At 32.1% G+C, this 25,384-nt stretch overlaps 2 protein-coding genes across 2 annotated transcripts in view; both read left to right on the plus strand.

Annotated features, from left to right (window-relative positions):
• LOC133187383 (serine/threonine-protein kinase Nek3-like) overlaps positions 1–6,041 on the plus strand; it is a 22,420-nt gene extending 16,379 nt beyond the window's left edge. Inside the window, exons 7-11 of the mRNA XM_061322732.1 lie at positions 14–502; positions 742–781; positions 1,540–1,597; positions 2,803–2,887; positions 3,824–6,041. Coding sequence (XP_061178716.1) covers positions 14–502; positions 742–781; positions 1,540–1,597; positions 2,803–2,887; positions 3,824–3,949 — 798 coding nt within the window. The 3' untranslated portion in view covers positions 3,950–6,041. The remainder of the gene's footprint in view (positions 1–13; positions 503–741; positions 782–1,539; positions 1,598–2,802; positions 2,888–3,823) is intronic.
• Positions 6,042–13,726: 7,685 nt separating this feature from the next.
• LOC133187707 (uncharacterized) lies at positions 13,727–22,276 on the plus strand. Its single transcript, XM_061323109.1, has 4 exons — positions 13,727–13,940; positions 20,656–20,779; positions 21,146–21,306; positions 21,941–22,276. The coding sequence occupies exons 1-4, from the start codon at positions 13,877–13,879 to the stop codon at positions 22,207–22,209; spliced, it is 618 nt and encodes a 205-aa protein (XP_061179093.1). The 5' UTR covers positions 13,727–13,876; the 3' UTR covers positions 22,210–22,276.
• Positions 22,277–25,384: the final 3,108 nt, after the last annotated feature.

The raw sequence follows: 25,384 nt of genomic DNA on the forward strand, positions 1-25,384 counted from the left end.
TTTTATCATCTAGGCACCGCCTTCTCTACCTCAAGGTAAGGGAGCTGGGGGATTGTCAATGCGAGGGAGTGCTATACTTATCAGTGCCCTCAATCAGTCTCGCGCAAACAAATTTGACATGGGAGGGCTTATGGAAACTCTTAATGAAAAGGCTAACCAGGAAAAAAAGAAGAAGAAACCTAAAGCTGCAAATGCAGATAAATATACTTCAATCATACACACTGCAAATGTATCTGACAAATTTTTGGCATCTAACTATGAAGACATGGAAAAGACGGTTACAGACAAGACAATGAAGAAAGGTTTACACGAAAAAGGAAAATTTGCCAAGAACCTCCCTCCCAAGTCCTCTATGACAAGTGTGTCAGACATTTCATTGGAAGATGATGACTTTGAAAGCACAATGAAGGCTGATCAGGCAAGAGCTGCTCTCCCACCCCCTCCGGATCCACTCCAGATGATGAATCTAGTGGTCAGAACCCTGACACAGGTGTTCCCTAAGGTAATTTGCAAACTTGAAGTATATACACTATTTTCTTACATGTAGTAATAATGAATATTGCTTGCTGAGAGAAAAAACATTACCGTTATGGGTCAGAATTTATATGCATTATGTTTTTCATTATATGGAAATATAATTTCTTTCAAACAGTAATTGGGTAGACTATATTCCTTTAAAATTAAAATCAATATATTTCAGTTGATAAAGTTTTAAGCAGTTCTTGATTTTCTGTATTTCAGGATGGGCAAGGAGGAAGTGAAGGGGCCCTAAGTATACCAGGTATAAATTTATTTATAGCTAGTTTTTTTTTTAATTATAAGTACTATTTATTTAATAGAATGATTGTTTCCATTTCAAATTTTTAGTATATATTCTGTTTCAATTAATAGATGGATTAGTACCGTATATACTCGCCTATAAGTCGGTTGTATTTTTTAAGCTTAAATTAGAGTGATTGACTCGCTAAAATATCAATCCTTTTATAACTCGCATATAAGTCAGATAAAGAGTTTTGGACCAAAGTTTTTAACTCCCAAAAAAACGACTTATAGGCGAGTATATACGGTACTACTGATAGGTTGTTTCTGTTACAAATTATTAGATACATGTAAATTCTTTTAAAAAAATGTTTGATATATTCCATTTAAAATGAATAGGTAGATTTCTCATCAATTAATAGATGAATATTTTATACGAATAAATAGAAGGAGCCTATAATAATGAGTAGATAGGTTCTATAACCATTGATAGATTTAATTTATACATGTAACAACTAATAGTATATAGTTTCTATAAAATTAATAGATTCTATAGCAATTGATAAATTCTGAATTTTAGATTCTATACACACTCTATAAATGAATAAAATTTACTAGAAGATTCTATGAGAAATTAAAATCTAGATTCTAAACAAAGAAATGTGTACAATAGAATATTATTATCAGATATTTACTAGGTGTATTTTTAAAGATACACAATATTTAAATGTATGGAGTCATGAAGAATGTTGATAAAAATAATGTAATGAAAATTTTCAGATTCAACAAAAATGGACCCAGAATCAATGTTGTTATATCAAATTGAACAGCTGCAAAAGTAAGTATAATGTTTATACATAAGTGTTACTTAAATACTTCCTTGTTTTTGATGTTAAAAAAATCACTTTTTATTCCAGGAACTTAAGATACAGTTAGTTTTAATATAAATGATATATAGATAAGAGTATGTCAGGAAATGGATTTTGGTGTTTAATTTTGCTTTACTTGAGCTTTTGATAAAGTGGCAAATTTGAATTGAGAAACAGTGATATCCCCTACAAATGATGTTGGGGGGGGGGGGGGGGGGGGTTACATGTACGTTGGAACCTGTCTGTCTATCCTTTCTTCTATTTGATTATCTATCCATTATTGTCTCTATCAATCTGTAGATATTTTTGTATCCAGAGATTATAAGTTGATGAAACAAGAATATCAACAGTCTCGTTTAAAGTCAACATTTTGTAAATTCTATGGACCATATACATGTAATAACCTTGTCAGCAAATACAATCTTTCATTAAGTTGAATGTTGACAGAAGTTTGTCATACAAATTGTTAGGCCATTATTTTCACACTGAATTGCCTGATCAGGACAAGGAGCACACGTCGGACGTGACCGGTCAACAGAGGATGCTTACTCCTCCATGACACCTGATCCCACCTCTGATGTTTATAGGTCCATGTTTGCTCTGCTCCAGATTTGTATTGTTTCAATGGACTTTGTGCTTGATTACTGTTGGTTATCTTCATATTTCATCTGAAAATATTTAATACAATGTATTTTTTTCCTCCTTGAGAAATAAGGAAAATTAATAAATAGCATTTGAATTGTGTATGTGGTATTTTTAAAAATTGATTTGTCAGAATTTATGAAAGTATTTCTTTTTTTTTTTTTAAAAAGTTTTCATTGAACATTCTTGTCTTGAGATTACTTTAAAACCAAGAAACTTTGTAGACTTATGCTGGATACAAAGGTGGTATATAACCCTCAACCAATTACATTTCCACCAGATGCAGGCTATGACAATACGCAATTTAATGCAAGATTGCAGAGTTTTTTAAGCTATTTTAAAGAATGTCCTTTCTTTATTTGCCTCACAAGGGTGTATTGGTCCCATTAGGATGGTGCTTTTTTATTCCCATGTACTACATATAATTTCAGACTCCTTGCTGACAAGTAAATCAGATTTTCAGATGAACAATTGAACATAAAGAAATTCAATCATGTATCATGAAATTCAAAATACACATTTTTAATTTCAGGCATTGTTGTGCGGTATTAGGGTATCAACTTTTTGCAAGGGCATATGACCTCTTGGATCAGACAGACGACAATATGAAACTAGAGGTAACTAAACATTTTTTTAATTTCTAACAAATAGGAATTTTCATTGTAGATTCTGTGTGCAATGTATAGGGCTTACTGCACTACAAGAGGCCTATCTGATATTAGAGAGGAGTAGAGCTAGTGTTGAGTTGGAGGTGAGGGCATGATCAGAGCTTGCCCTGTTTTACACAGTTCATTCTAATGGCATAGCACCTGTCACTGAATTTTACTCCATGCAAATGCCTAAAAAACACATTAAACCCAAATTTAAGCCTATTAAGCTTTTCTCCCTGCTTAAATGTGTATGCAGTTTGTTAGGTAAATCTGCTTTGAATTTTCTCATGGAGGATGGGGACAAACAAATGAAAAAAATTAGGAAAGAGGTTGAACATATATAAATGCCAGTATATGGATTTTATATATGGGTACCAGGTCAAATAGCTGTATAATATTATATGTTGAAAGCATTTTAAATACTACCCTCTGATCCATTGATCCCACAATTAACTGTTTCCTATATTTAGGATTACAGAATGTTATTGTTTGGTTCCAATGATTATACTTGGTTTTAAAATATTGAAGTGAGTAATCTGATATACAGTCAAACCTCGTTTAATACCTCGAACTTAAAGGGAAAGAGAAAAGACTTCGAGATATCCGAGGATTCAAGATAAAATACTTAAAGAATAAGTGGTTGGGACATGCACATCACTTCGACATATCCATGGTATTCGAGATATCAGTGTTCGAGATAACGAAGTTCAACTGTGTGTGTATATATATATATATATATATATATATAGACATGTACAACATTAAAAAAAATTGGGACTTGAAGTTTTCATAATTGTAGGCAAGATTTCAGAGTATTTAATAAGTTTTGCTATACTTTTCTAAGATTATATCTAGATGTAATGAGAATGTGACCCATAATAATTGGTTTATTTTTAATTTTAGGAGAAGCTTATAAGGCTCCTAACACCTGAAAAGTTTGCTGTTGTTGGAGTCCAGCTGTTCTACTGCAAGAATTTTGAATACAATCTGAATAAACTGAAGGAAGGAGGGGGACATTCAGATGCATAATGGAATAGTATGGACATTTTATATTTTATGTTAGAAGACTGATTGACATGGTTGGTATTGTATTGTTACTAAAAACTGGGACATAATTTTTAATCTTACAAAAATATTGCACTTGAAAAAATATTACTCTTTTTAAAAAGTTTTCACATGCATTTAAGAATGTCAGTATTAATGGGGGAAATGTGTGTTATTCAATATGTTTAGAATATAACCTGTGCCCTATGTATTGTTAGATCATTTGTTGTATACATGGTATAGTACTAATAAGTACATTTTCTGAAAATAAGGCAAATACGAAATAAATTCAGCAGTTGATCTACAGTGTAATGTTATTCACCAATAATGTTCATTCATTACTTGATTTTTAGATAACAATTTTTGTGTACCAAGTCAAGAAAGTACTGAAATCATACATATTCCAAAATTAAATTATTGGGTAAATTTATAGATGAACTTTTTCTTTATACATCTGTCGTTAAAGAAGGTTGAACACTTGTAGCATTAAAGGTTGCTGATGTTTAGCATATGTAAACATATAAAGCCTTATAATGAAGATATATTTGAATCAAGATTGTTTTACATCTGCTGTATGAACGTTGCATAAATTTTTGTAAATTATTCTGTTAATGAGAATATCCGTTAATTAGATAATGAATGGAAGATTTATTGTAACCTTATTGGTAATAAAAAGAGTTACTGTAAAATTATTTATTTTTGTGGGGTCAAATTTTCGTGGTTTGAGGTTAAATTAATGATTCAAGGGGATTTGATTTTGTTGTTAAAAGAAAAAAATCACATTTAAGATTGAAATTTTAGCATTTCATGGAGGATATGAATTGGTGGGTCTCTTCATAACATGAAAACAACAAAAATTAAACCCCACGAAAATTAGTGATTTCACAGTATTATTGTTTGTTAATAATGTCAAATTAAACAATTTCTATTTGAAACTTTCAGTTTCAAATTCTTTCATACATATTTGACTTAATAAACATTCTAGTCTAGGAGGGCCATTTTAAGTTGTAAAATATAGAAAAAATATATATAGACATCATTTTGTAATATCATTTATGCTGTTTATATCAAAAGATGAGGCAGAAAGTTTGCATGAACAGAAACCATGTTCTTTAGATAAATAGTTGGAAAATTATTGTACATAAAATATCATTTTATGTATAATGATTAAAAAATATTCTTATTAACCCAATAGTATTTTGAACATTTCAATTGTACACAAAGCAAGATTTGTATTTAACTTAATGATACATTTTTCTTTTTTAATTATGAGTTATTGCATGGAAGAAATAGAAATGAAATTTGAAATTTAAAGCAAAGCTTGTATTTCATCAGTGCCTTGCTTTATTTAAGCCTTTGTAGAAGTAAATATATGACTTTTTTACTGTAAATTCTATAGTGCTCTATGATTGCTATTGAATAATTGTACAGTTCACATGTGTGTATATTTCTAATATCCCCTTTTAGTTGCTGTGCAATTCATTCAAGAGCCAGGGGTAACAAAGTCCTACTATAGTAACATGTACAGCTATTGGATAATTTCTCATGAAGTGGCAATAATTAAAGCTACTTATTTGGTGGAAGAATTCAAGCAATGTTAATTTTCTCCCACAACTGCCTTCATATTCTCTGTATTTAAAACAATGAACAGATAAATAATATTAATAGGAACTATCAAGCTTGCATATCAAACTGTTAATTGTCAGGATATGAAAACTTTTGTATCTCAAAATCTTTGTAGGGGGTCAATACTTGTTATAATATATTGTTGAGCTAACAATATTAATAGACAATTGTAATGATGTGAGAAAATTTTCCAAGAAGTGAAATACATATTTTGTCCTGATTATCACGGGTATCACTTTTAATTACTAGTTTTAGAGATAATCATATTAAAGGAAGTGTATTGATATTTTGAAGGGTTTGGTAATTTTCTATTTTTCCTCTCTGTTTATTCTGTATCTAGTATGTAGATTTATATAATAATAGTTTTAATCATATAGCTTTAAAGTCTTTCAAATCTGTTTATAAACCTTGACATTTTGATTGATATTATCAATAAATTTCTTGAAGTCTCTATTCAGTGGTTTGTCATAGAGCTGCTTACTAAGTATTTGATATTTACAACATCTTTACTAGTATTTGATATTTACATCATCTTTACTAGTATTTGATGTTAACATCATCTTAACTAGTATTTGATATTTACATCATCTTTACTAGGATTTGATATTTACATCATCTTTACTAGTATTTGATGTTAACATCATCTTTACTAGTATTTGATATTTACATCATCTTTACTAGTAATTGATATTTACTTCATCTTTACTAGTAATTGATGTTTACATCATCTTTACTAGTATTTGATATTTACATCATCTTTACTAGTATTTGATGTTTACATCATCTTTACTAGTATTTGATGTTTACAACATCTTTACTAGTATTTGATGTTAACATCATCTTTACTAGTATTTGATATTTACATCATCTTTACAAGTATTTGCTATTTACATCATCTTTACTAGTATTTGATGTTTACATCATCTTTACTAGTATTTGATATTTACATCATCTTTACTAGTATTTGATGTTTACATCATCTTTACTAGTATATGATATTTAAAACATCTTTACTAGTATTTGATGTTAACATCATCTTTACTAGTATTTGATGTTAACATCATCTTTACTAGTATTTGATGTTTACATCATCTTTACTAGTATTTGATGTTTACATCATCTTTACTAGTATTTGATATTTACATCATCTTTACTAGTATTTGACATTTACATCATCTTTACTAGTATTTGATATTTACATCATCTTTACTAGTGTTTGATATTTACATCATCTTTACTAGTATTTGATATTTACATCAATTTTACTAGTGTTTGATATTTACATCATCTTTACTAGTATTTGATATTTACATCATCTTTTCACTCATCATGAAAGTGGACACCATGCCATTTATAAAAGATTAAGCTTACAAACTGAGAACCATAAAATATACCATTTAGTACTTTTTATTTCAAGAATTAAATTCGTTTTCTAACTCTTTTTTTAATGCATAGTGTTCTTTCTAAGTGACAAGTACATGTTATTAGTAGACCTATTTTTGTATTCATAAGAAGCAGAATTTGTCCAAAATCTTATACGTGAAAAGAAGAAAACACTTGGTGTGGCCTTCAACTCGATATTTAGATATATCGACGACGTATTGTCAATAAACAATGGTTATTTCCATTCTTATATCGATACGATATATCCCGGTGAGCTTGAAATAAAAGATATCACAGAGTCTGACACATCAGTTTCATATTTGGATATTTTACTAGAAAAAGACGTTAATGGTAATCTAACAACCAAGCTTTATGATAAACGTGACGACTTGAACTTTTCAATCGTCAACTTCCCTTACTTAAGCAGCAATATACCTTCATCACCTGGATACGGGTTTATATCTCTCAGTTGATTCTATACGCAAAAGCATGCTCTACGTATGAATAATTTCTAAAACGAAGTAAATTATTGACAAACAAGTTGATGAAACAAGACTATCAGCAGTCTCGTTTAAATTCGTCATTTCGTAAGTTCTATGGTCGATATCATGCAGTCAAATGCTGACTGACGTTTTCATACTTACTGTCAGACCATTATTTACCCACTGAATTGTCGATAGATTTTTCCGTTATTTCCCGATCATGATAAGGAGCACACGGCGGGTGTGACCAGGGGATGCTCACTCCTCCATGGCACCCGATCCCACCTCTGATGTTTTAGAGGTCCATGTTTACTTTGGCAAATCATTTATTGTACATGCATATGTTCATATTAGGTATGTCAGAACATTTATTTTCTTTAGTCGATTATTCGATTGCATTATTCGAACGATAGCCGAATATTCGGAATCTTTTTTGAAAATAAAATTTTATCTCAAACTTCACCGGTACATGACGGATTTATAACTCAAAAACCTTTCTACCTAAATTGATACAAAAAGTAACATAAAATGCCTATGTTGCACACAGATGTTCGTGTGTATAGCCTTATTATTATGGAATAAATAAAGACCATTAAATTTTCCTTCATAAATCGGTCTGTTAAGTCATTTTTTTTTTATTTTAGAAAGCGTTAAAAATTTACCAGCACGATATTTTAAAAGCTAATTAAAATAAATGGGGGAGGGGGGTTAAAACACAATTCAGGTGCCCGTGAGATTGTTAAACAGTTAAATACTGCTTGTTCAGCTGTTGATTGCCCCGGATATCAAGAAGTCATTACAATATAAGCGAATTTTAAAAATAATCAAAATGTCAAACATGTCACGGAAACGGCGTGTTCCTTGCATTTGAACATAACAAATATAATTGGTACATGGTACGAGATCATATTCAATTACATGTATTTAATTTATAACTAAAATCCAGTAACGCGATTTATTTATATTAATTTATTACAAAAACAACAAAGGCAATAATTGATAAATAGTTCGAGAGAGAGTAAAGCATATATATATTTACTGCTTTACTGTACTGTAAGTCATCAGTTTTGATTGTGGAAAATTTATTTATCTTTTCGACTGTGTCTGAGGAAAGACCGTACGGTTTCTCAAATTTGATGTGAGAATTTTTCATCACGTTTTCACTTTTATATTGCATTTTTCCATTCAACCGATAGTCGACTATTCGTTGACATCCCTAGTATATATGTATCCTATTTACCTTCTTGAATGCACTGAACACTTGTAAACTGCCTTAATCTAGTCATCATTGTGCCTAGGGCACATAAAGCCTGCAACAAGGATAGCCGTCTTTGTCAGAGATGCGCGCGCGCGTGTGTGTGTTGCGTTTGACCTCCTTTTCTATAGATTGCTGACGTGTCTTCTTTGGCCTCCCTCTGTTTTGCTTTCCTGGTGACTACTATCTTTAGGCTTAAATAGGTTTATCTGCCTTTTCCATTTTTAAGGCATTGCCAATCTATATTTCCAGCTCTTTTTGTTATCTGGTAAGTTATGGCAGCTGTTGATGTTCTTTCAAATATCTCCCCATTGGTGATCTTATTTGGCCTGAATATCTTGAGTATTCTACGGAGGCATCTTCTTTGGAAGGTGTCTAGCCTTTGTGTTATTAGTCCCCTACCGGTGAAACCGGAGGGGACTATAGGTTTCCTCTGAGTCTGTCCGTCCGTCTGTCTGTCTGTCTGTCAGTCTGTCCCACTTGGTTTTCCGCACTTTTTTCTAAACGCTTGCAGATATTGAGCTGATTTTTGGTATATGAGTGTATCTTGTTGAGTTACAGATCAAGTTTGCATTTCGTTCCGCTTCAATGATTTTTGGCGGAATTACGACTTTTTCAATTTTTCAGGGTTTTCCGCAAATTTTTTCTAAACGCTTGAAGATATTGAATTGATTCTTTACCTTGATGAGTTATAGATCAAGTTCGCATTTCGTTCCGCTTCATTGATTTTAGACGGAATTGTTGCATTTTCAATTTTTAACGGGAACCAGATTACACTTGCCGGTAGGGGACTAGTATTGCTAATGCAATACTCTCAGAATGCTTGTTTTGTTTGTCACCTCCCAGGATACAGAACCATAAAGAACGACTCCAGTAACGTTTGTCCTTATTATCTTTAGTTTGGTTCTGATTATTAAAGATTTCCAGATGTTCTGCAGATTTATAAAGGTCGCAAGGACTTTTGCTGTTATATTTTCAACATCTATGGTGAAATGTCTATTGGCTGTGATCTTGCTACTAAGATTTTAAAAATCGTCTATTTCTGTTTGTTGTTATCTGTGACTTCACGGCTTGTCCACATTTGGATTATTTTCAAAATATATTAATTTTGTTGACATTTATATTTAGCCCCATTTGCCTGTCATATTGGATTAGGTCAACAGTATTGCTTTGTATATCCTTATGCCGCTGTGCTAGAAAGTGATGTCATCTGCAAAGTCAAGGTACGTCTTCTAGTGACTATTTGAAAGTCTTGGATTTATTCTTCTGTTTATCTGGCTGGTAGTGATTTTCATATCCAGCTATTCAGAAAGTAAAGAACAGTGCCACTGTGATGAGAATAGACATCCCTACTCGCACCCCTGTCTGGACTGGGAAACTTTCAGATCTGTTCTGCAGATCACCTTTGCTTAGAAATCCTTATAAATCACCTGAATGATGAAAATGGTCTTATTCTGGTGCCATAATGTGTGAGGATCTTCCATAGGGCAGGACGATGTATGCTGCAAATGCTATGGCGAAGTCAATGAAATTGGTATACAGCGCTGTGTTCCATTCATTTTTCTGTTCTAACATCTGCCTCAAAGAACATATCTGGTAAGTTGCACATGACTTTACTTTTCTGAATCCAGCTTGTTCTTAACGAAGCTATGGGTTTACCACTGAGGCCATTCTGTTCAAGATGACTCAGCTAAGAATTTTGTTGGTAACTGACAATAACATACAGTGATTCTTCTCCAGTTACTTGTGTCGTTCAGCCATTTTTTGACTAGATCCACCATGAAACCTTTAAGTCATCTAGTACAGTTTTTGTTTGCCATATCAGCAAGAAATGTATCTGTTAATACTTCCTCAGCTTTCAACATTTCTGCGTCGATCCCTGGGGCTTTCCCGTTTCCGTTTAGAGGCAGCTTCTTCTGCATTTTGTGCTAGCCTGTCAACATAAACCCTTGTGCGCTTTGCTTTACTTTTCCTTGTTCTGAGTAATTTATTTTTAGCTAGTCTTGAAGTCTGAGAGACTTGGCTATTAGTATTTTCTTTTTTTTTTTTTTTTTTTTGTTCTGCGTCTTATTTTGACCAATCCCCAGGTCTTAGATGACATCTATTCTGCCTTCGTTTTCCTTTTTAACCCTAGTGTGTTGTTCCGTTTCTATGAGTGCCGTCTTGAATTGTGCAATGCTGAGTTGTTGTTTATTTTTTAGGATGTTAATCCAGCTGAAATGATTTCAAGGGACTGGTTACTTTGAGTTTGTACACATCCACTTGAGGTGAGACGTCGTTCTCTTGTCTAAACCTTTTTCAAGTTCAATTTCAGTTAAACAAGGTCAAGAGTGTGGTCACTTCCTATATCAGCCCCTCTTAATGCTCTTACATCCTGCAATGTTCCTTTCCACCTTTGGATTATCGGTACATGAGCAGTCTTAATTGTTCTTTGAGTGACCAGAAGTCCATGATAATTTGTGTTGAAAGATGGTGCCTCCAATAATTAACTTATTTTCTTGCCAAATATCTTCTAGTCTACCACTATTGATGTTTATCAAACACCAGCCATATTTGCACATTATGGATTCTTTTCCTTCATTGTTGGAGCCAACTTTTTTTGCATTTAGGTCACAAAATATAAGGTGTACATCATGAACTGACATTTCCTCCACAGCTTTTTGCAGTTCTTCATAAAAAGAAGCATTTTCCTCCTCTTCTATGACTTCCGTTAGTGGGTATCAAACTACAACTGTTTATTTGGCATGCTTTGAATACAATCTGGAAAAAAGAAGTCTATCGCTGATTGGTTTCCAATCTAACAAGGACTTCTGTATGTAGTTTCCTACATATTTTTAAGCCTGTATTACTGCTGAGTTGTTCATCAATATCGTTTCTACCTGAGTAAATAATTTGAGGACCAGTGCCCAGTTTTTGAGCCCCATTTCCTGTCCACCTCGTTTGACATCTTTCTAGCAATTGGATGTTGTACCTGTCCATTTCTTTTAAGACTTTATCCAATTTTCCCGTCTGGTGGATTGTCATATTGTAATTTTTGAATTAACCGGGTGGTAGTAAATACAAAAATTACAAGATGACAACTATATTGTAATTTTTGTATTTACTACCACCCGGTAAATTCAAAAATTACAATATGACAGGATGTTCAAGCAACCGCCCTTAGACACTTTTGTAGGTCTGAGAACGTCCACTATCTGGATATCGTTTTCTGCTGGGTGTTACTGCCATCCATCATGTGTTCAGTTTCCCGAGTACTTTCCATCCTTCTCTTAATACTACTAAGTATTATCCTCGGCTTTGGTTTCTGTAGTAGCTAGATATTTTACATGTAAGGGTTACTAACCCTAAGCAAAATCCGTTGGACTTCGAGGACCAGTGGTTTTTTCCTTGGTTTTGCCTTTCCTTAGTCTTAGGTTCTGGTTATTTAAAGACGCCGGAGACTCACCTTTTGCAATTGTCACTCAGCTACCTAGCATTTTCATAGTTACCAAAACGAGGTTGTGTGACAAGTTACTTGTTGGCAGAACCTTATTGAGACGGTGGGCATTAACTCGAAGTTTTATAGGTGAATGTGAATCTCAGAGACCAAAGAAACATCTCTCGAGACCCTCAAAACCCTTATGAGCTCTATAGCTGAAAGTTAATAGACAACGAAACTGAAGATATCTGATTAGTAGTACACATGTATTCATTGGGTATATTCTAGACAGTATCTATGATGGTTACATGTAATTAACATTTTTTCTACCCCAAGCCTCAGAGAAAGTTCAACTGGTTCGAAGAGGAAAATTATGAATGAACACTCCGTACTATTTGATTACCTTTTAGAGAATGTATATTTTTGAAGCTTACCTTGATTTGTCCATGTACAAGGTTCTTGATTTCATGCAGGTATAGTTACTATTTATAAAACGCTTTTGTAATTGTTTTTTAATAATAACTTAGCAATTTTAGATTATATATATATATATATATATATATATATATATATATATATATATATATATATATATATATATATATATATATATAGAAAGCAAAAAGAAATTCACTTTTATAACGATGCCCTCTTCCGCCCCCAACCAGGGGTTGAACTCTCGACCTACGAAATCTGTCTCCTAGCAGTTCAGGAACAGCGCGCTAGACGGCTCGGCCATCTAGGCAAGTCAAAAAACTTGATTTGGATGCCGATGGAATTCTCGCGGCGCTGTTCAACACTACACGCTCATTGAGAATGGAGGAGAGATAGTTATTTGGACATTATTTTTATTAGTGGATAGTTACCGATACACATTGTTATAAATTAATTTTATTTATAAAGCACATTTTACAACAACTCTTAAACTAACATACAATGTAACTGCCCTAATTGAAGAAATATTAATATAGAAAGCGCAAAGAAATTCACAGTTATGTTAGTTTAAGGGTTGTTGCAATATATATATATATATATATATATATATATATATATATATATATATATATATATATATATATATATATATATATATATATATATATATATATATATATATTGTTATTAATGCTCCTGATCATCAAAAACGCCTACTCTTTACATATGAGAACCTTTCGCCACTTCTGATTAAAGTTTAGAGTATTGGAATGTATGTGTTAAATTCAGCATGTTTGATTTCGTTCATTAAAACCTCATAATTCTTTGCTGAAAAAAAAATACACTGACCACGCTTAATTCTTTAATTTACTAGCACACATGTATCCTTTTTCTATAAAATCGTAAGAAAATGATCTTATTAACATCTGTAGTTAATTCTCAAAACATCAAATCGATCACAGAAGTATTTAAGGCAGTTGAAGGCTAGAGTGGATTTAGAAATAAAAACAAAAAAGTATAAATCGATTTCCCCTGCTTGAATAGTCTTACAGGTTGTAAATTGTGATCGGAAAACGGGTCAATAGTCGGATATCAAACCTTTCCAAAACGTCCCGGCCGGGAATCATTGCCTCCGTGTAAACTTCAGAATTTTAAATCCCAGTTTGAGGGCTTACTTCGATAGAAAATTAAAATAAGGGTACATATAGATAAGAAGTCCTCAGGTGACAACAGTAATGTTCCATCATTTAAGGAAATGAGCTTTTGGATAGTGAATTCGGTTTTATGTGCTTTGACAAACACTTGTCAATGAAATGCGTATAAAAATGTCGTTTGAAACTTTCATCTTAGGGATGATGAATTTCTGGATCTCTTCAGGTAAGCTGGATTTTTTTTTTCTCATATTGACTCAAAAAAGCAGTATACGCAAATCCTCCTTACTATAGAGCTGCGTGCTGAAGATTGTTGATTTTTCACGTCTTGGTCTTAAAATGCCTGAAATTATCCCAATCAATATAATGTTCCCAGTTAATAGATATCGTGTTACATTTAATCTGTAAAGCGGCTATTCAAACTTGTTATTGCATCAATCTTGCATGCAGACGTATAGTTTATATATACAAAATAAAGTGTATTAAGATGTTAACGCTTTTACTTTAGACAAATCATTGTACAATATAAAATGATTCAAAAGATGTGTTCCATAAAGTGAAGTAAGAAAGAAAACACTGTCGAAATTTTGTCAAAATGCTCCAAAATTTAAATAGCAAATAAAAAAAAATTAAATTTTTTTTTTCGAGAATCGATATGAAATAATTGTGAATAATGCAAATATTTTGTGCAAAATAAAAGGTAGTAGAACGGTAAGGTTAAGCTTGGCGTAAGCCTGTATTATATAAAATTTTACGTCACCACCAATAGGAGGACATATATTGATTGTCTTTCTGTCACAAAATCGCGTCCAGCTCCTCACCAATGGACTCAAATTTAGGTATGCTGTTGCTCATGACCTAACGGTATACAATGATTTTTACAAAACATTCATATTCCAAAAGTCAAGGCCACTAAATAATGTGAAGGCTACTTGTAATGCTGTCGGGAGCCGAAGGAATCGGGGAAAGGGGGACGGGGGCGTGCCCCCAGTATTTTTACCTGTATATAAACAAAGTTAATTTACGGTTGTGCCCCCTCTAATGATCCTTTTTTTTAATCAAGAGGGTGGGTTGTGCCAAAAAGATGATTCAAGGTCACGACACAAAAATCATGGGTAGTGGGCATGAAATAATTCGGATACAGTTCTTGTTAAGTTAAGAAGAACCACTTTTAAAATATTTAATCCCTTATATCTGTTAACTATTGCATTTCAAATGCTCTCGTATTCGAAAAACTTTCAAAAGGCATGTCAAGGCATTTGGCGTTGACCAAAGGTATCTAATTGGAAAGGAGGATATATCATCAACTACAAAAACTAGTTTAATGTATGCAGAAAGTATACCCTAAAGATGTAGGGTTCATAATATTTACTGCCGACAACAGCAATTCAAATGAATGCAAAATCACGATGCAGCGATGGATACTCCCAAAACTAAGCATGATGTTTATTCTTGGACATAACTAAGAAACCTACAAAATGCAAGTGCTTGTATGTACACTGTACTCAGAAAAATCTAAATTCAGTATTTCAAATTCTGTTATCTGCGATGAAAGCAGAGTCTTAACTAAACACAGACATTGTATTGACAAAACATGCAGGACTGACAAACTGTGATGGGCATAGAGCAAATGTGAACGTGTTACTGAATAAATCAAAGAATGCGTGGTATTGAGTTATATGAATTGTACATGTAGGTATCAAGAATGCAATTTATCATTATTTTGTTCGAAATCAACATAATTTTTTATTGCAACAAGTACCTTCCAATTTCTCTCTCTCTCTTGCTTTTCAATGTATTATTCTATTGCAATTTATCATAATAATTAAACATTATTCTTATCTGGGAATGTTTTCTCTATTTTTGCGGTTGCTATACGTTGTTAAACTATTTGCTCTATTGATTTTAAGGGGAGATAAATGTATCTATGGAAACATAAACTTGAAATTATTATTCACTGAATTGATGAGATATATAATTACATTATCAGCGACCCAAAGTGGTAATTAAGATTTGATTCCTGATATAATAAACTGATTTTTACGTCTAATGATGGACAATTGACCACATTGACCTATTTCCACCGGCTAACTTGGATTTTTTAAAAATCGATACTAGAGCGCTTTTGCTTATAATTTAAAAACAAACCATAACAACATAATGCAACTGTTTTGTCGAATATCACGTATAATTTACTGACGTTCTTAGTTTCGCTGAATATATTTTTAAAACTTCTGTGTATCTTACTTATATGAATATCTTCAGTGGCATAATTTCAGTCAATAGTGTGTGAGGGTGTGTGTATGTGTGTGAATAGAGACTAACATTCTAAGTTTGATTACCCCAGTTATCTTTTTTTATAGAGAACCCTGAATGTATATTTTTTAGATTACATGTCTCTACTCATTTTGGAGAAAAGAGAGATTTTTTAAAGACATTAATAAAAACAAAGGCTAGACTTATAATTTGACTTTATCAAAATCTATCCTTTTAATAATTTTAGGACAAAATTTAATAATTTAATTTCGGTTATAGCGCGTCATTTGATTGGATAAAAAATTAGAATATATCGTATAACCTGGGTTGCATACGTCACAATGACTTACGTCAAAAACGTATTAATCCGCTTGACGTTACATTTAAAATACGTACAAATTGAAGGCATTTTTGAAGAAGAAATTGTCTTAATTTTTAAACTTATTGATGGAAAATTAAATTATAAGGAATGAATTTAATATCTACCCAAGTTATACTGGTATAACCTGGGTTGGAACAGTTTACGCTTTTTTTTATAAACCGCTTCGCGGTTTATAAAGCGTTAACTGCCCCAACCCAGGTTATACCAGTATAACTTAAGTAGCTATATTAAGTTCATTCCTTAAATAATTTAATTTTGGTTGTAACGCGTCATTTGATGGGGTAACGCGTCATTTGATGGGGAAAGAACTGGGTTGGGGCAGTTTACGCTTTATAAACCGCAAAGCGGTTTATAAAATAAGCGTAAACTGTTCCAACCCAGTTTATACCGTATAAATTGGGTAGCTATTAAATCCATTCCTTATAATTTAATTTTCATTCATTTGGTGTAAGAAAAAAAGATGATTGTCCTTAAAAAATGACTTCAATTTGTACAAAATTTGAATGTAACGTCAGGCGGATAGATACGTTTTTGACGCAAGTCATTGTGACGTAGGCAACCCATTTTATACGATATAAAGTAAAATTTTTATCCAATCAAATACAGCCTTACAATCAGAATTAAATTATTTTTGTATTCATATGAAGCAGAATTTGTTAAACATCTTTTGCGTGAAAAGAAGAAAACACTTGCTTTGGTCTTCAACTCGACATTTAGATATATCGACGACGTATTGTCAATTAACAATGGTTATTTCCATTCTTATGTCAATGATATATCCCGGTGGGCTTGAGATAAAAAATACTACAGAAGTTGACACATCTATTTCATATTTTTTGATATTTTACTTGAGAAAGACGTTAATGATTATCTAACAACCAAGCTTTATAATAAACGTGATGACTTTAACGTTTCAATCGTCAACTTCCCTTACTTATGCAGCAATATACCTTCATCACCTGCATACGGGGTTTATATCTCTCAGTTGATTCTATACGCAAGAGTCTATGTATGTACTATTTCTACGTATGTACAATTTCTAAAACGAGGTAAATTATTGACAAACAAGTTGATGAAACAAGAATATCAGCAGTCTCGTTTGAAGTCATCATTTCGTAAGTTCTATGGTCGATACAATGACCTTGTCAACAAATACAATTTATCATTGAGTCAAATGCTGACTGACGTTTTTCATACTAATTGTTAGGCCATTATTTACACACTGAATTGTCGACGGATTTTTCCCGTTATTTCCGATCATGACAAGGCATTTTTGAATGAGAAATTGTCTTATTTTTTCCCTTAATGATGAAAAATTAAATTATAAGGAATGAATTTAATATTTACCCAAGTTATATTGGTATAACCTAGGTTGGAACAGTTTACGCTTTTTTGTAAACCGCTTCGCGGTTTATAAAGCGTAAACAGCTCCAACCCAGGTAATACCAGTTTAACTTAGGTAGATATTAAATTCATTTCTTAATAAATGAGTTTTAAAAGATAAATATAATTTTCTGCAACTAAAATGGCACAACTCTGATGCATATCTACACTTGTCTTGAATATAATGTTTTTAAATCATCATCCAATAACGGTGACTCCATGAATGAATAAGTTATAGACAGGGAAGACTGAAAGGTTAGGACACTATCTATTGTCAATAATGTCGATTGTTATTTTATGATTGATTTAAAGCACAAGCATTTACCATAAATTATTAATTTCACTTATTTTTAAAAATAGATAATGGAATGATGATTTTGGTAGTCAGAAAGAAGTGGGATTTGATATTTATATGTATGTACTGCACGTGTGAAAATTGACAAGCCCACTCTTACCATTTGATGTTGAAAATAAAATTAGATAATGAACGCAAATTGAAATTTGATCAAATTCTTTTATTTTGCTTTTATGAAATGAAATTTTAATTTTCTAGTCGATATTAAGGTTGCTATTATAAAACTATTGACTCTTTCGGTGGTGAATATGGTTTGTTATTCACCAGAAAAATATCAATATTGATCGAAGTGAAGCGTAAATAATTGTATATTAATTGCAGTTTCCAATTATTATTTTTTTAATTTCCAAGACAACTCAGCATCACTTATGTTTTATTTTAAGAAACATCATTGATATGATATTACATGCTTGTATCATTGTCCTCAGAATGAAAAATATAGAGCAAGAAAAATTTTCCATAGCAGACCAAAGTATCTTTCAAAGTATCATAGTAAACCATGGCATTAATTAGCAAGAAAATAGTCAAAATATTAATGTCAGAGTAAAGCAGAGTAACAAAGTATTATAATATTAGAAACAATGCACTTGAGTTTTTATGAAAGTAGGATTTTTTAAATCTCAGGGAAATTAATTAAATTTTTTACATGGGAAAAAAAATTCTTGTAGCTTTAATAGACACATTGATTAGATACGGATAATACTTTCCCGGTTACACTATCTACTTTATTATATTAATCCGTATTCTCGTAATACACTGTATACAGATGTGGCTTTAGTTTTCTGAGTTTCAAATGTCGCGTGCATGACCATCAAAGTAATGAAATAGTTTTTCCGACGTATGTCCCTGCATATGATAGACAGAAAGTAGCTGTAACATTCTCGAGCAGATATTTTACCTGAACTTTAATGCAACTATTTAATTCCTTTTTCATGGAAACGAAGCCTCATCTCCGTTATCCAGATCGTGTATTATCGATTTTATTGCACTTTCAAAAATAATGCATGGCGTTGACTATAGTATCCCTCTCTAAAAGCGAAGGGTGTTAAGTAACTTGAATTTGACACATGAATAATTTACATGTAGCTCTTTTACTGTAATAAGTTTAAGTTTGCGTTCTTTTTGTACATTTTGTATCACCTCCAATGCCGAGGCCGAGGCATATACTTCTAGAGAAGCTTATGTTTTAAAAAAAATATATTAGAAGCTAATATCAGAAATATGCAGTCTGTATTAGAAGATTCGAGTTATCTACAAAGGTTCAAACCAGATATTTAAAGTTACTAACAAAACCAGAATTTTACAGCTCAACGAAACTCTCACCAGAATTTTATAATTACAGATCTACAAAATCTTCAATCAAAATTCGTATTGTAATCTTCAAAAGCTCACATCAGTAGGAACTGCGAACGATAGCATACCCAAGTCAATTTTCAGGAGTTAACACATTTGAATGATTTTTAATATTTATATAAATATTTATATGAATTTTCATAAAACATTATTTCTTTGGGAAATCAAAGAGAGATAACTCTATAATTTGGGTAAAACGTGTTTTTCACTATAGAAATCATCTCCCCCTCCCCCCTCCCCTCCATGAAACAAAAATTCCTTTTTATAGGTAAAATGGAATGCCATTTCACAAATTCATACCAAAGCTTTTTGTGTTTCACGGGGGGGGGGGGGGGGGGGCATATGTCTACAGACAAAAAAACTACAAAAATGCTTATTTTTTTCACCAATTTCAAAGGGGTTTACAACTAAAACATTGTATTTTATTAATAATGTATGTTTAATTTTATATGCGTAAAACATAAGAAAAGATTTAAGGAACATTTATTCATATCCAAGAATATTTTAAAATGTGTTGATGCTTTAAAGTCCGATTTCAATGGAAAATATCGTCTACCCCCCTTATTTAAAGAGCTGGAATTAGGGGTAATTAATGATTTAAAACTGGCATTAAAATTATCAGTTCTTTCCATTCAAAAAAGATTTTACGACCAAATTGCCATTAGTATTGAATTAAATGTTGTAAAATATAGGCGGGAATCGAGAGTTAGCGTGCGTAGTTCTTTGCTGTTAACTGCAGAAGCTCAAATCAGAAATTTACAGATATCTACAAACTTTTTCACTAGAAGTTTTCTGTTATCTTCAAAAGATCCCATCAAGTTATCTACAGAAGCTCACACTATACAGAAAATTACATTTGTCTACAAAAACTTCCATAAGAAATTTACAGTCATTATGTATCTATTATGCAATTTATAGCTATCTACTATGGAATTCCATAATCTACGGAAGCTCATGATTAGAGATTTAATTAACAATTAAGGTAAATTTTCTGGAGCAGCGTCTAATGCGAGCGTCTAACAGGCAATTAAAATTAATCTTCGACTAATTAAATATATTATATTTTGTGATATTATTAATTTTCATATTATTAAACGTTTAGATAATACCGTATAAATTTATCAAACTTTATGAAGATTTATATAAATAAAGTCCTTGTTACCCGATCAATGTTTTTAAAAGAAAAAAAATGTAATACTTTCATAATTTCAGAGGTTGCATCATGGGAAATATGCCGTAACGATGACCAATCCCGACCTAATTCTTTCCGGGGCTATCTGTATTGTGAACACGGTTGTTGTGGATATGCATACGAACAATACTGCTGTGCTGATAAGTAAATACAATACTTATACAAATATAAATATTTGTTCTTCATTAAAATATTACAGATCAGTAAATACAAATATGATCAATTTTTGACTATGCTCAGCGCTCTAATATAAAAAGCCAGGGTGGTGGGTTTAATTTTTTTAATCCAATTCCACCAAATATCAATATTGATACATGTATACGCTTAAAAGGTATTACTTATTTGCTTAATTTTCGGGAACAGAAATCTATGGAATATTAAATTTCCTACCTTATAGATATTAACATCAAAACATAATAGTTCAAAGTCAAAAAAAAAAAAAAGAAAGAAAAAAAGAAAAATACTATGTCGACATTATTTTGTACTATGTGGGATGATCTTCTTTTACAGTATCGGTTTAATAGTCGGATGTTCCTTTGGAGGGCTAGTATTTTTGGGTGTGGTATCCGGTGTAATATTTTGCTGTATACAGAAAAACAAACAAAAGAGAACCAGCATTAGACCACTTGGGAGGGGACACAGTCGGAACACCATAGCCATTATTTCAAGCGGTGAGTACAAATCAGAGAGAGAGAGAGACTTGTATTTCTTTTTTTTTGTAAACAAAACCTTACATTCATTTTTTTTGCTGGAAGCTCTGTTTTTGAAGGAGATAGTCAACATTTTATTTTTTATTTCATAAATTAGGAAGCCGATGGGCAATAATATTTGCCTTGCATATTTCACAGTTTCACAACATTTACGATGTTGTCTTTTTGATACACAATTCATTTTAATGTTAATCATTGATGATTGGTAATGAAGTAGAAATATTTGTTAAATGTCCTTTTGTGATTAAAGAATAAGGAAGAAAAGCAGAATGTACAATCTATACAATTTACTATCAGTACATCATCAATTTTTAAAAGGTAGAGGGGGTGGGGATAAAAAAAAATTGACAACATATACCTGAAAAATAAAATGACAAGCAATAAAATGAAAATTGCCTCAAAAAACCTATTTCATGGGATGGGGGGAGGGGGTTCCAAATTTCTCTTTTCCGACAAGATTTGTTTAACCTAAATTAAGAGCAAAACTATTCTCGGATCGAACACATCCCCTCCCCCAAAGATACTAATTGCCTGAACTGCACAGTTGCCAAAGAGGGTAAATATTTTTTCTCAATTCGTGGTTTTATTTTTTCAGGTAGTCACTTTGATCCCGATTTTAAGCACGTACTAAAGCCACCACCTTACACGATGGATCCACCTCCTGCTTATTCAGAAATTGTGCCTTCTTATTCCGCTTCCACTTCTTATAAAAACTATAACGAGCACCTAACAAGAGCAATCATACACAACGACAATTCACAAACGGGAAATATTTTGCATAATAATATTCCATTACAAAGCCATTTTCACCCGCCGGGAGCAGTGGAAAATCACTCGGAAGGTCATTATAATGAATCGTTTTAAAACTTAATTGTATGTGATGCTTTGTTTTTACATTTAGGCAACAATTAAATAACTTTTAAACAGTTAATGCACATTTTCATTTAGTTTAGCTGTAACTTATGCTTTTTTAGTAGCTCAAATCGACATCGTAAAATATAATTTTGAAGGTGATATTACATGTAAGCAAACCAATCATATATATTGAATTACACACTAAAAACAATATGTATGTGTAGGAATTCGTAGTCTAATGCTCTCATCAATGAGATTTTCCTCTATACATTTTTATGTAAACTTCTGAATCTATTTTGTGCATGTGATCCCTTCCTGGGGTCATATTATTTAAATGGCATCAAAGTGTCATTTAATAAAAAAAAAAAAAAAAACTACATGCATGCTGGGCAATAAATTAAAAAGAAATGGCATTTAAAGATATTTCCAACGCATTGTTTATCGTAGTTGTTATATATTATTATAAATTATCTATATGTATTATATACATTATTTTATCTTGCATACATATTATCATATTATAAATTATGTCGAAGATTACGCCAGACGATGGGTCAAATATGAAGAACTTGCGAAATGATGAATTTAGAGGAGACTGTTGATATCCTTGTCAACTTGTTTGTCAATAGCTTGCCTCGTTTTAGAAATTGTTCGTACGTGGAGCATATGCTCTTGTGTGTCGAAACAACTGGGAGACATAAACCCCATATACAGGTGATAAAGATATATTTCTACATAATTAAGGAAAGTTGACGATAGAAAAGTTGAAGTTTACACGTTTATCAAAATGTTTTGTTGTTAGGTTACCATTAGCATCTTTTTCTAGTAAAATATCCAAATATGAAACAGCGTTTGTTCTTCAAGATATATGTCGCATCATTCAGAAATATCTGTAGATTGTAAGTGCTTCGTACTAGCCTTGACCTGTTTCCCTTCATTCTTTATAAAGTCAAACATTCTAAACAAAAAAATATGTTTTTAATAAAATTATGTTCAATAATATATATCCAATTTAAGATTACACCGTTAACACCCCCCCCCCCAAAAAAAAACAAACAAACAAACAAACAAACAAAAACAAAAAACAAACACAAAAAACAAAACAAAACAAAACAAAACAAAAACAAAAACAAAACAAAAAACAAAACAAAAACAAACAAAAATCAAAACACTTGTGATTGGGTTTCTGCAAAGATAGGATACAGCTAGATTTTTTGAATTTTTATGGAGATAATCAGAATTTCAAAATATTATACGTTCCATTAATTGACGCTCACTCGTTGAGAGACATTTGTTAAAAACACTTTGAATGATGACACCACGCCCTCCAGTGTGATAGAAGATAACAACAGTCAACATTAATTACAATATACTTGACGACGGGTGATATTAAAAAAGATGTTGACTGCACGGAATTTACGTATGGCCCACGAATACATGTATATGTATTTGTATAAATCATCCAGTATATATAATATAATAAATACCGCATGTTGTTGAGGGTAACAATGAAAAGTTTCAACCTCGAAAACCGTTTTCAATCTCGGCTGCGCCTCGGTTGACAATGATTTTCTTGCTGTTAAAATTCCATTGATGGCCTTTAAAAATTATTTCCTATATAAATCTATACAAAAAAGTCCAACATTTCCAATGTTATAATGAGCGGTCCAAAACAAACAAATCGATGTTGGACCGATGATTGGACCTGTCCTTGAGCTGTACCGCTATGATGTTAACTTTAATTTTTACATCACACTGTAGGCGGGATCAGCTTTATATATCTCAGACATGGAAGCCTGCGCAATGTCAAATAAAAATTAAGTTAAAGGTATAAAAAAAAATTATTGACTGAGTTTTCGGGGAAAATGCGTTTTGTCGATCCAAACTGACGGCCTAACGGGCTTAGGCAAACGGTTATTGGTTCCGACAAAACGCACTTTGCCCTCGAACCCAGTGAATATATGAATAATATTACCCTCAAGTACACACAGTATTTATATATTGTTTCCAGGTGCAAATTATTATTAATGACGGACTGATTACACCCCCATCACCCATTTTTTTTTTATCAGAGGAAATGCAACTCAATAGATAACCACTGCAGAGGTGACGTTAATCAAATGTAGATACTTAAAATCCAAAGAATTTTTAAGAAATTTTAAATCACAAAATCTGGCACAATCAGAAGCATCAAAAAGTAATGACTTTTCAACGTTATACGATCAATTACCCACGAAAAATTAAAGATCGTTAGTCCTTTTCACAAAAAGTATTAGGACTAAGATTAAAGTCTGTAATTTGTAGTTTCTGGAGATCAAGTCTTCCAACAATCTGTCGGAAGTCCCATGGATACATGTAGTTATTGCACCACGTTATTAGCAGACACCATTTTTTATATTGATATGAGGCAAAATTTCGTCGGAAACTTCAACATGAAAAGATGAAGTCTCTTGCTTTGGCTTTCAATTCAACATTTAGATATATCGACGAGTTTTATCGATTAACAATATTTATTTCCATTCCTTGATTCGAAATATCCCTTTGAACTCGAAAGAAAAGATACCACAGAATCTGACATGTACATCTGTTTTACATTTTAGATATTTTACTAGAAAAAGACCTAAATGGTAACCTAACAACAAAACTTTATGATCAACTTCTCTTATTTATGTAGCAATATACCATTATCACCTGCATATGGAGTTTATGTCTCCAAGATGATTCGATATGCAAGAGCATGCTCTACGTACTGATTTCTAAAACGAGGCAAGCTATTCACAAGCAAGTTGATGAGTCAAAATATCAACATTCTCGTTTAAAGTCAACATTTCGCAAATTCTATGGAATGACCTTGTCAGCAAATGACGAAGTCGAATGTTAACTGACGCTGTTAGACCATTAGTTTCATGCTGAATAGTCTACAGATTTTTCCGTTTGCTTAATCATGATAAGGAGTACACGGCGAGTATGACCGGTCGACAGGGATGCTTACACTTCCATGGCACCTGATCCCACCTCTGATGTTTTTAGAGGTCCGTGTTTGCTCTGCTCCAAATCTGTATTGTTTCAATGGACTTCTAAGCTTAATTACTGTTCGTTAGCTTCATATTTCGTTTCTAATTGCAATGACAATGACAATGATTTTATTCTCATAAATGTACAAACATACATTGTAGAGAGGAGG

This window comes from Saccostrea echinata, unplaced genomic scaffold, assembly GCF_033153115.1.
Source record: "Saccostrea echinata isolate AGI-Se365-2 ecotype Australia unplaced genomic scaffold, CSIRO_AGI_Sech_v1 ptg000015l, whole genome shotgun sequence".
NCBI lineage: Eukaryota > Metazoa > Mollusca > Bivalvia > Ostreida > Ostreidae > Saccostrea > Saccostrea echinata.